Source organism: Nicotiana attenuata, unplaced genomic scaffold, assembly GCF_001879085.1.
Source record: "Nicotiana attenuata strain UT unplaced genomic scaffold, NIATTr2, whole genome shotgun sequence".
NCBI lineage: Eukaryota > Viridiplantae > Streptophyta > Magnoliopsida > Solanales > Solanaceae > Nicotiana > Nicotiana attenuata.
Window position 1 is genome coordinate 418638 of NW_017670674.1, and position 13064 is coordinate 431701.

At 42.3% G+C, this 13064-nt stretch overlaps 1 protein-coding gene across 1 annotated transcript; it reads right to left on the reverse strand.

The window, feature by feature from the left end:
- Positions 1–8291: 8291 nt before the first annotated feature.
- On the reverse strand, positions 8292–10556 carry LOC109242155. The gene is made up of 2 exons (XM_019408989.1): positions 9663–10556; positions 8292–9325 (listed from the first exon to the last, which is right to left on the reverse strand). Exons 1-2 carry the CDS (start codon positions 10286–10288, stop codon positions 8599–8601), a joined length of 1353 nt encoding a protein of 450 aa, XP_019264534.1. The 5' UTR covers positions 10289–10556; the 3' UTR covers positions 8292–8598.
- Positions 10557–13064: the final 2508 nt, after the last annotated feature.

Sequence of the window (13064 nt, forward strand, 5' to 3'; positions counted from 1 at the left end):
CGCAAATAACAATTACAACAACAATAAACATGTATGGGTCGAAATATGACAAAACAAGAATCTGCGCGAAGAGGAGCGACAAAGTCATTTGGGCCGAAGTCGTATTTGTACAACGCTATAGCAATGAGCACCTCGGCTAAGGCCGAGGTCGTGTACTCAGAATACTTGTACGGTGAGTTGGATGTTACGGTACTTCAGAGGGGTCAATCTGTAAAATAGTTAAATGGCTTAAGTACTCTGGCTAATGACCGTTGTGTAAATAAAAATACCTAGTATATATACTAAAGGAGAGAACGAAGAAAAGGGGGGGCCCTGAAACAAACTCAGACAGAGACATCTTCAAAGAAGAAAGATCTTCATCTCTCTCTCCTCACTAAAGAGAAAGAAGCAAGGGAGCTCAGTTCTTCAATATACAACGTTAGTCTCATCATATCCAATGTATGGAGGCCAACCTTGTTAAAGATCGATGACCATTTTTATCTATGTATTCTTCATTATTATTCAATAGTATGTAAATCACCATCCTATTCTTATATTACGGGATTCAGCTATGGCTAAGGTTAAATTTTATGTTCAGTTATGCTTGCTTGTTCTTATCCTCTGTCTTAGATCTAGGATGAATTAACTTTGTCTTGGATTTACCTCAAATCTTCCTATTTAATTAGTTTGTAAAAAGACTTAACACTTTTTAGTCAAACAATTTGGCGCCGTCTGTGGGGATTTTCTAGCCAAACTTATAGTTTCCTCTAGATCTAAAATCAGCCAGAGTTTCACTTCCCAGTTGTCCTAGCCTCGCCCCCCTTATTATAAACACCAACTTGAGGAAGTTGTAGGCAAGCTTTCAAAATAATCGAACCAACCAGGGTCAGATCTTTGCATGAAATCGAAATTATGACTGATATCTATACAAAATCCACGCATTGCTGTAGCGATAGGTTTGGTACGTACTGAGTATGAGTTGTCAAAGTGGGATTATGGCCACTACGCGCTGAGCACGTCCGCAATCCTATTCGGTATATTAATGTTAGATATCGATCTATACTTCATGCACATCGACATGTGTAATTCTTTGAAATAACAAGCTTGTCCTGCCTTATTTTTGTACCCGTATGTACAGAGTATAACTTATATATGGAATATAACTTATGACTCCCTTATTTTTGTGCACTTGGGACGGGATCAGACTAGGACTCGAGCTCGAGATCCCAACGGGCAAAGTAAGTTGTCAGCCTGTAAGAAGACTAGACGCGACTAACGAACAGTACGAGTCGTTCTACAGCACCCTGAAGCCGTCATTCGTGTGCGGGACAAAACAAGTCATTCTACAGCACCCTTCCCCGCTCGCCAACCAATCAGGTCAAGGTAACAAACGATTTCGTTTGGTTTTAACTTATGATTTTTCTTTTTTGGATTGGGATAGGAACATGAGCATTCTCCCAGGTGCGCGAACAAGAAACGAACGCCACCAAAACAACACACCAAGAAAACGTTCCGCACCATGTCATCCCGCAAGCGACGGTCGAGCAGAACCCCCACACCGTACCATACTGTAAATAACAGAACAAGCTGACATTATTAAGAAACAATCTCCATAACCTGGGACTGGGCGGTGAGCCCATGGAACGTACAGTCTCTCCAACACAGGCAGAACATGAACACGAAGAGCTTACACGTATGCTCTCTATGGCAATCCTATGTCGATTCAGCCGACTAAGTATTACGAATCACGTCCGAACTTCGTTCGAATTAATCAAGACCCAGGGTGCCCAGAAGCCCAGGCAATAAGTTCATCGCCCGTCCCGTCGACGGTCTCTCCAGGTCGAACAATGAAGGGACTAGATAGACTAAGAGTCCACCGACACACACATAAACTATGAAATATCCTCCAATGAAAGCAATATTAGATAAATCGGGACTCACCCCGACACATGCATAGATGATGCAGCAACGAGTAATATTCTCCAATAAAAACAAGGCCACATGCAACATTCTTACCACTCTACCGAGCTCGGCCATCGCCAAGCGAAAGTAAAATTTGACCTCATTCGAATTAACAGATCAACGTTCGACCTCGCTCTAACTCATCATAGGTCACAATCCGACCTCGTTCGAATTCATACCCATGCGGCCCCAGCCACCACCAAGCGAAAGTAAAATTCGACCTCGCTCGAATCTACAAGTCAAAACTGACTTCGCACAAGTTGGCGAGACAAAATTCGACCTCGCTCAAATTTACAAGTCAAAACTGACTTCGCCCAAGTTGGCAAGACAAAATTTGACCTCGCTCGAATGAACAAAGTCAAGTTCAAATTAGCAGGTCGAATTCGATCCCACTTAGATCAACTACCAGAAGTCAGGGACTTATTGCGAGAAAATCCAAGATATTCGAAAAGGAAAAGAGAAGGGAAAGCCAAAAACATACGAATGAAGACAAGTCGACTATTTCATTCAAAGAAAAGATAAGTATCTTAAAGGTCCAAATAAGGGGGCCCCAGCCAGCAACAACAAAAGAACAGAAAAAGAAAAAAAAAGCTAAGTACAAAATGCTATAAAAATTTCACTCGGCATCATCTCCACCACCGTCCTCTCCAGCATTGTCATCATCAGAAGGAAGCCCATCTTCAATCTCAGCACCACCACTGGTCTCCGGTGTCGCAGGGTCATAACCGCAGGCAAGACGAGCCTCGCGTGCCTTAATCCGAGCATCTTCAAAAGCAACCTCAGGAACGCTCCCCGCCGTCCACAAACCCTTATATATATGCCGTTGGGCCTCAGCATGGACCCATAGCTCGTACAAATGGCGGGGGATAGAAATAGGGGTAGGTTCTTGAGGGCGGGCCTTAGCCAACAGTTGCGCCTTCTCAGCCTCGAGAGCCGTAACTCGGTCTCCCAGGCTCGAAGCATCCCGATCAAGTTCACCGATCCGCTCCTCGAGTCGTGCCTCCCTTAGTATGGTCGTCGCCCTCTCGGCTTCCCGCTCGGACCTGAGGACACATATAGTGTCTTCTAGTGCCACTCGCCAAGGCCGCCACTCGAGCTCCCTCGGCTCTCTCCAACTCGGCCACCTTCTTTTCTAGCTCAGCCACCTTCTCCGTCCACTCTGCACTTAGAATGGCGACTCTAGTAGCATTCTGCTCAAGCTCGGCTCGCAAAGACAGCACTTTCGCCTGAAGATCCTCGCACTCCGCTGCAACCCCTTTGCCCACCTCGTGCTCCTCTTCTTTGGCACTAAGCAGCTTCTCAAGCTCGCTGCATCTATGGACAGACTGCATCAGATCCTCGTCCCTTTTCTCCAACTCCTCCCTGACGGATTGAGTATTACCGCCCGCCCTAAGTTGTGCATGCATCTCACAGCACCTGCTGCGATACCGGCGATACTTCGCTGACATTTTCAAAAAGACTTCGACCCGCGTCTCAGCCGTACGAGCACTCTCGATTTCCAGCATGTAAATCTAAAAAAAAGAGGGGGAGGAATTAGCGAAAGCAAATGGCACAAAACAAAGAAAAAAGCAAAAGGAAACTCACCCTCAAGGCCATCCCGGCCACACCGCGTGACAAACCAGAAACACTGATCTCCCGAAGAGACTCGCTTTCGGCAGCGGAGCATAGAAAGTCAAATTGGGGCACCAAATCCACCGTGTCCTCCAACAGGTTAAAGTCCGATGGGATTTCGACACACGGGAAGGGCCTTCTACCCTTACATCGACCCTGGTAAAGCCGTCCTCGAACATCCTCATGTCCTCAAGATCTATATCAGAATCGAATTCATAATCATCTACCACTACGCCCTTCAACTTCGCATTAGCCGAAGATGGTGTACGGGCCTGCCGAGACGTTGATGGGCTGTTCGGAACGATCACGGCAGCTTCGAAACTCTGTCCCCCTGCCACAGCAGCCTCTTCCATGCCCGTAATGGGCATCGCCTCCACACCCAGGCTGGCATCACCGCCAGCTTCAGACACCGCCAAAATAGGGTCGCCCCTCGAGGGCGTTTCAGCCAAAGACGCCCCCTCCGACACTATCCTCCGCCTCTTCGATGGGGCTGCTTCGCCACTGCCACGAGAAGGTTCGTCAATTGAACAGACTGTGGGAACAGGTTTGGTCATGGATGCGGTCCGCCGAGCAACCAAACTTTGGACGCCCTCATCAGTTACTCTTGGTACAGGCCGGGCAGAGGAAGCCGGTTAACAAAAAGCGAGGACTGGAGCCCTTTCCCTTCTCGCTCCTCTCCGACCTGCCAATAAGAGATTCGACCAAACAAAGATAAGATAAAGAAAAAGACGGGGCAAAGAACAAAACAACTACGGTCGAAATAAGCCGACTTACCAGCGGAAGGTTTGTGCCCAAACTTCTCGTGGAAAGGCGCCCATTCGCGAATCTCCATCGTGTGGGGCAGAAACGAGTCACCCATTCGCGAATATCGGCAACTTGCGGAGGAGGTACCCTCTCGGCTGCGGAAACAGAAAACACTCGACGGTCACTAAAGGGAGACAACCAACAGCTATGTTCAAAAAATTATATAATATAACAAAAGGAAAGGGAGACCTACGGGCGAAATTCCACACCTTAGGAAACCCCACAGGGTTCGGTACTACGTGCTCTATTCGGACGTAGAAGAAGTACTCCCAAAAGCGGCGATTCGCCTTGTCATCCATCTTCACCACCAAACCCTTGGTTCCTCGGTGACGCATGTGAATCATCGTGCCCCTATGAAATGGGGGGCGAAGAGGTGAAGCATGTGTTGTAGATAAATTCCCCGATCGGCCAGCTCCGCGTACTTGATAAGCATAAGGAAGAGCTTATATACGTACGAAGAGAGTTGAGCCGGACACATCGCGTAGAAGCGATAGAAGTCCACCGCCAAGGAGGGAAGGGGAAGCGTGTATCCAATGACAAATGGATACGCATAGAACGCGCAGTAGCCCGGGCGGTGTATATGCACTATGTCACGACTCGCTGGAACTAGTTCAATGTGGTTGGGGATTCCCCATTTGGCTTTGAAAGCCGTGAGCGCCGCAGCATCCATCGTAGAAAGAACAGGTTCCGGCTCATCCCCACCAGGGCTACTGAAGTCAGTCCTCGCCTTCCCTGGGCGGGGAACCACCTCATCTACCGTCGAAAAACTCTCGTCCTCCACTAGATCCACTCCCTCTTCGAGTAGGGGTATATCGTTTTCCGGCACCAGGGCACCAACAGCTCTATCAGGGTTGGAAGATGCACTAGCCATCTCTTCTTTGATTGCGAGAATCGGGAATGATAAAGGAAAAAGGTAGCGGTCACAAGAAGTTTTAACAGAATGGGAAATGTGGAAACTGAAGGAGAAGAAAAAAAGCTGCAAAAGTCTCTCTTGAGCGATTGGGAAGCACAAGCATTCAAATGTAAGATTTCCCCCTATATATAAGGATATAAATACCCTGAGCGGGAAAATCAAACACCGCCATTATGAAAACGGAAAAGGCACGGAAAACGATGCAATGCATAGAAAACGTGCGCCATAATGACGGATGAGGAGTTCTTGATGACATTCTAAACTGACGTGACTAGAGGTGGGCATAAAATCCAAAAAACCGAATTCCGAACCGAACCGAATTAATTTGGTATTTCGGTATCGATTTTTTTAGTATTTCGGTATAGGATTTTCGGTATTTCTGTATTTCGGTACGATATTCGGTATTGAGTTTTTGATATTTCGGTATACTGAAATACCGAATATTTTAAGTCCAAGCCCACTTCTATTTCTATTTTCCAGCCCAATAAGCCTAAGCCTAACACGCCAAACCCCCTGATTCCCTGTGTAAACTTGAATTCTGCTGCTCATTAGATGCTGGCCTGCTGCTCGTTAGAAATTTAAAATGATTTCCTTTTAATGAATTCTATTGATGACCTGCTGTTGCAAACTTGCAATTGCAATTGTATTAGTGGTTGTTCATGCTTCCTTATCAAATTTTTTGGCCTTCTTGCTTGGATTAAGTGTATTTCCTAAGGCTTACTTCATGTACTATCATTATGGACATAATTTTTTAAGTTATGGATGATGAGAATTGAGAAAGGAACTTATTTACATAAAACAAAATACAGCAGTGCCTTACCGTGGAGAAAGTGCCGCTTAATATTCTTCTTACAGAGTGCTAGCTTAGCACAGCGTGTCAACTGTCCACTCTCTATCTACATCATCTGTTTACGTTTGTAAAACATTTTCTTTTAAAAGACACGATTCCATTAATGTATCAAACCGAAACCATATCGAACCAAAATAAAAAATACTGAATCGTACCGAACTACTTTGGTACGGTATTTGGTATACACAATTGATAAATCGAATACTGAAATACCGAACCGAAGTTCTTAAATACCGAACCGAAGTACCGAATGCCCACCCCTAGACGTGACGGTCTGATGCAACTCTCGAAACGTCACGTCACTACCTCGCCACGAGGGATTTGCCCATCATCCAAAGTGTTCAGATTTCTCACAACTTTCGAATCGACATTGCCCGCCCATCGAGCTCGCCTAAAGACGACCCTAATAGGCAGAGGGACTAACTGTATGGGTAGAAATTTGACCAAACAATAATCTGTGCGAAGAGGAGCGGCAAAGTCATTTGGGCCGAAGTCGTATTCGTACAACGCTATAGCGATGAGCACCTCGGCTAAGGCCGAGGTCGTGTACTCAGAATACTTGTACGGTGAGTTGGATGTTACAGTATTTCAGAGGGTCAATCTGTAAAATAGTTAAATGGCTTAGGTACTCTGGCTAATGACCGTTGTGTAAATGAGAATACCTAGTATATATACTAAAGGAGAGATCGAAGAAAAGGGGGGGCCTGAAACAAACTCAGACAGAGACATCTTCAGAGAAGAAAGATCTTCATCTCTCTCTCCTCACTAAAGAGAAAGAAGCAAGGGAGCTCGGATATTCAATATACAACGTTAGTCTCATCATATCCAATGTATGGGGGTCAACCTTGTTAAGGATCGGTGACCATCTTTATCTATGTATTCTTCATTATTATTCAATATTATGTAAGTCACCTTCCTCTTCTTATATTACGGGATTCAGCTATGGCTATGGTTAAATTTTAAGTTCAACTATGCTTGCTTGTTCTTATCCTCTGTCTTAGATCTAGGATGAATTATCTTTGACTAGGATTTACCTCAAATCTTCCTATTTAATTAGTTTGTAAAAAGACATAACACTTTTTAGTCAAACAAAACCCATGTAATTTTACAAATAGGATCCGAAAAAAATAGTGTGTATGCAGACCTTATTCGTACATTATAAAAGTAAAAATATAATTTCCGATAGACCTTTTGTTTAAACATTGTTTAGAATTTACTAGCTTCTCAAATGATCTGACCGATCTTTGCTTAAATCGAGAGGGGGGGAAATCCAATGCACCATACAATTAATGAATTCAGATAAAAATCTTATAAAAGATTAACTCGTCAAATATAAATTATAGATACATCAATGGACCTAGTCTTCCTTCCTCGTTCAATTTGACTGGCTTGGTGAGCCGGGCTGTTTATTCAATTTCCAAATCCACACATTAACATTACAATATTGGCGTATGGTTTGGTCCCCTACCACCTCAGAGTTACCCACACAGGCCAGAAAGGCACAAACCATTTGGCCTTCTGGCACAGTGCTGCAGCTGCTATATACACCCATTGTATAGGTAAGGTAAGGTCCCCACCCTACCAACTCATTTTAAAAATATAGGATTCCTCTCAAATCTGCGATATCCAAATATTCCCACCCTACCTTCTTAAAACTATGTTCAAATATCACATATTTCATTTTTTATTTTCCTTTCAGGTTCCGCTATTATTACTTTGGTCATTAGTATACAGCTAGCAATTCCCCACCATTGTCACCAAACCAAAATTTTCCATATTCAAACCACATTACAGCTATCTCCCACAACCCACATTTAGCACATTAATAGTCTCAAAGTCACTTGATAAGTAATTTTTAATGTACCTAACTCCAGTTTTCAACCCTTGCGTGCACGCACATTCCCCTCAAATCCGCTACATATCAAAATCAAATCCTATTCCCTAATAATCTCATTGTTAAGGGTAGTTCAAACTAATTAATCACGTTATATCTTGGATCAGCTAAAGGACATTTCCATTTGAATACAAACGAATGGGTAAATTTCAGTAGTATTTCCATCAGTTTGTAACTACTAGTAGTATTAAGTATGTGAAATACGAACCACTAGGGAGTAGCCTAAACACTATCGTAATACTTGCAAATGAAGAATAGAGTTTAAAAAGGCATGACTGTTTACCCAGAAAAGAAAACACCAGCTTTGACATTGACAACTTGAAATGGTGAAAAAGTTTACAAGAGCAACACACCAAGTTAAGAAAAAACAGCAAAATGCCCTGTCAGTCAAATCCCCCACTCTCTCTGTACATATTGAAGAAAGTAGCCTAATGTTTCGTTAGCAGTACTAACAATCAGCCAATTTTTTTAACTAGTGATGACCGACGAAATCTAAAACCCATCGCCATCATTTTACCACTCACAAAAAAAAACAGTAAAAAAAAAACAACGGAATGAAAAAAAAAAACCGTTAAAAAAGACTACTCAGGAGAGTAAATCCTGAGAAGGGCATAATTCTTTGCGAAGCTTTTGAGAGAAAAGCCTGCAAGCATCAATGCTGAGATCAATGGCAGCTGACAAAGCCACGTATGCCGCTGCATCCTCCGTGCAATTCACGTGCTGCACACTAACTTCCACCGTGGGTTTACTGCACTTACTACTCCCACCGCCCTCGCCTTCCACGCTAGCCGACATTACAAACCCTCGGTACATGCAATATGGCCACAGTCCGTACCCAAAGTCACCACTACCTCTAGGACTACACGCCGGTGACGTGGAGTTCCCAGGTGTCAATCTCCCATTGGTTGAAACGCTGGTCCCGAGGTCTATCACGAATTTTCCGCCTTTACTACAGCTCAGTGTGGACTCGGCTAACACTATTCTAGCTGCGGCTGAGTCAGGGATAAGCTCAAACCGGTAGCCAAGGCTGTCTGCTGAACCACGTTCACGCCAGGCCTCGAGCCTGCCCCATGGTTTCCAAGTTCCGTCACCTGGCCGGAGAATTAGCCATGAGCCAGGGTTGGACCGGCTTACCCTGTCTGAACCGGGAGAAGCAACAAATGGTGTAACCATTGACGCAGCTGCAACTGGCGAACCGGAGAGATCGTGGACCGTGATTGACCAACCCTTTCGCTCCTTCCCTGGCCGTTCCCTTTCACTTCCGAAGGAACTCAACCAATTTCGCGAACCACTATGCTCCAACGGCAAAGACCTGCACCATGCAGTTCCAATTTCGTCAAAATTTATGGAAAAAAAAATCATTTTTTAAAATTTAAACAAAAAGAGAGAGAAGCTGTTCAAGGCGTAATGGGAAAGGGAGAAAATCATATCTAATTACTGACATTGGAAGCTACTTTTTTCGCTTTAGGATTGGTAAACCTAACTTTCCCGTACAATTTGAACATTCTTTTGCATTTGAATACTGAAAAATTCAAATCTTTTATGCGGCAATGTAATGTGAACCTAATTGTGTAAGTCAACTCTGTCGGTATCAGAACTAAAGTGTAGTAAAGATTGGAAAAAAAAATATATTAAGTATCGGAACCAACCTGGACCTCTGATTGCGGTCGCCGGTGGTTCGAAAACTGAACTTGCATGTGAAAACCGGTTGGCGAATGGTTCCTTGAATTTGAAACACTTGAGGACTGCATTCCGGCTCTCCGTCGAACTGAAACACGAATCTCGGATCGGGTTCCGCCTTAACACTCAAATGAAATTGCGCACTTGAATTCTTTGCTTCTTTTCCGATAACTATCCAGCCATTATGGAACAGTACTGACCTAGACTCCGTTCCCGCAAGATCCAAAGGCACGTCAACCTTCCCTAGCAACCTCCCGGAGTTCACACCACAGGTCGACCCTCGCCGACCGGTGTAGATTGAGATTTTCAGGTACAACTTACCACCGCCGAAGACAGACTTTGCAACGAGCTTCTCGAGATCACACTTGTTAAGATGAAAACTCGCCGCGTGGCTTTGTACCTGACCGTCCGGAAATTGACTCTCCGACAAAATGCACGGCACAACCGCCGTCTGTAGAGGAAAATTCTTAAGTTTGATTTTACAATAGCACGGAGACGACGACGGGTGCACGACGGAATGCGCCGGCTTTGAAGCAACCGGAACTTTTAACGCCAAATTACACACACTGAGTCGCACAAAAGGACACGGATCCATTGCGGTTTGTTCCCTTCGGGTGAAACCAAAAAATCCAAACTCAAAACTCTCAGTTTTGTAAAGCTAAACGAAGTTGAAGAATTAACTGAAGCGTAGGTTTAGGAGAAAAACTACTGTGCGCCGGTGTGGAGAAGAAATTGTAATAGAGCCCATAGGGATTTGTGCACAGAGAAGATATAACCCTGGAATTGGCTCCACTAAAACATACTAGGTTCATCTGTTGGAAGAAGAAGAAGACTCTAAAATAAGCCCCTTTTTTGTAATATAAAAATAGAAAGAAAAAAAAAAGAACTCATTTAATTGAATAATTATTTAATCTATTTGTTTATTTAATATATTTATTGTACGGAGAGGAGTGGGTTTTTAGCTGCTAAGTAGAAGCTCTGTTCGTGGGGTTGGATTACAGCTGTGTACAACCTGGCTTTGATTTTATGCCAGCAGGAGTTCGGCTCCATCTGTTTCGTTTAATGACCGGATTAACCTTGTGCATACCAATTAAATTACCTTTATATCCTTAAGTTGTTGTGGTTGGGTCCCACGTGATGGTCTCTCAACAGTTTGATGCAGGGGAAGATGTTATGCATGAGTCTCTTTTGGGCTATTTTGTTCTGACACGTGGCATGTCAGGATTGCAATTTGGCTTTGTGCTAAGTTTCTGATTAAAATAACGTCAGCATTAAGCAATATCATAGTTGTATAAGTACTTTGTATAGTTATCATCTAAACTCTTTTAGAAATTACTTAAAAATAATACGTAGACTAAGTTTGGCGGATTTGATTATTTTATGCAGAAAAGTCAGCAAGTAGGATTAGTGGTATCCATTTATGCAGTTAGCTAATCATGTTTGAGGGGTCAAATAAAGAGGAAAGAATTGTTTATGAATGAATCGTCAAAAAATAATTCACCAACTTAGATGTCATCAATAAATATTTAACGATATTAATACAAGGGATTGCAGAAAATTTATACTCCTATTTGTTTGTTAATTGCTATTTTGTCGTTAGGTGTGTTATTATTAATACTTGACTACTTGTTATCTTATCAGAAAATTATATAATCTTAGGCTGAAGACTTACCCTGAAAGAAATACTTGCCATGGCAAACTCAGTTAACTTCATACTTATCTTTTTTACCATTAAGGGGTGTGATAGAATGGTTGGGATTCTTGCACTTTTAACTGAAAATCTTAGGTACAAATCTTAGAGTGTTATAAATAGAATTTTATTTATGATAAATGTCTATATTTAGAGAGATTCTAGGGTTCATTGCTTGGTGGCTAAGTCACCCTCTCCCTATAAATAGAGGGTTCTATTCCATTGTAATTCATCCCAAATCAATAAGAATCCTCTCTCTCTTTCTCTGCAATATTGTTCTTATTCTTTTATAGTTTTATAACACGTTATCAGCACGAACTCTAAAGTTCCACCGACTACAAATATCTCTTACTTAAGAAAAGCTGTTGAAAGAAAGTCTATGAATCTATATGGATCCAATTGGCACTGTTGAGAGTATAGCAGAGGTCAGTACGCTTTCTTTAGAGCTATCAATATACTGGCGAAAGAATTTGTTATATACATTAGTGGCTTATTTAATACTCAAGTAATAACTTGAGTATTAAGGAACAATAAGTTATAGAAACTTAATAAGACAAATAATAGTTCAACTGTAAAAGTCGATTTTCGTACATCAGTATCCTTTACATTATAACTTTGGCATACACTAATTGCATTGATTATTTGGAAAGCAAATATGGATATATCACATCGCAAACTTGGATCAAAGTTCAATTGTAAAAATATTTATTTAGTTGATTCATGTACGACACATACAATATTCAAAGAGAAGAAATATTTCTCTCATTTAAGTATGTGTAAGGCAGATGTTACTACAATTTCTGGTAGTAGTAAATTAATTGAAGGCTCTGGAAGAGCTACTATAACTCTGCCTAAGGGAACAATACTTATCATAGAGAATGCAATGTTCTCCTCCAAGTCCAAGAGGAACTTGTTGAGTTTTAAAGATATCCGCCGAAATGGATATCATATTGAGACAATAGATGAGAATAATCTTGAATATCTCATCATTACCAAAAATGTCTCTGGCCAGAAAAGGGCTATTGAGAAGTTCCCATCTTTATCTTGTGGCCTGTATTGGACAAGAATTAGTGCAATTGACGCACATTCTATTGTAAACCAAAAGGTTACCAATTCCAATACTTTTGTACTTTTGCATGATCGATTGGGACACCCTGGATCAATTATGATGAGACGAATTATAGAAAACTCAAATGGGCATCCATTAAAGAATTTAAAGATTCTTTTAAATGATGAATTTTCTTGCACTTCTTGTTATCAAGGCAAGTTAATTATTAGACCATCACCAACAAAGGTTGGAATTGAGTCCCCTGCGTTTTTGGAATGTATACAAGGGGACATTTGTGGACCTATTCACCCACCTAGTGGGTCGTTTAGATATTTTATGGTCTTAATAGACGCATCTTCTAGATGGTCTCATGTGTGCCTATTGTCATCACGCAACCTCGCGTTTGCAAAATTAATGGCACAAATAATTCGATTACGGGCGCAATTCCCCGATAATCCAATTAAGTCTATTAGACTTGATAATGCTGCTGAGTTTTCATCCCAAGCATTTAATGATTATTGCTTATCAATTGGGATAAAAGTGGAACATCCTGTAGCTCATGTTCACACTCAAAATGGTCTTGCAGAGTCTTTAATTAAACGTCTGCAATTGGTAGCAAGACCGTTACTCATG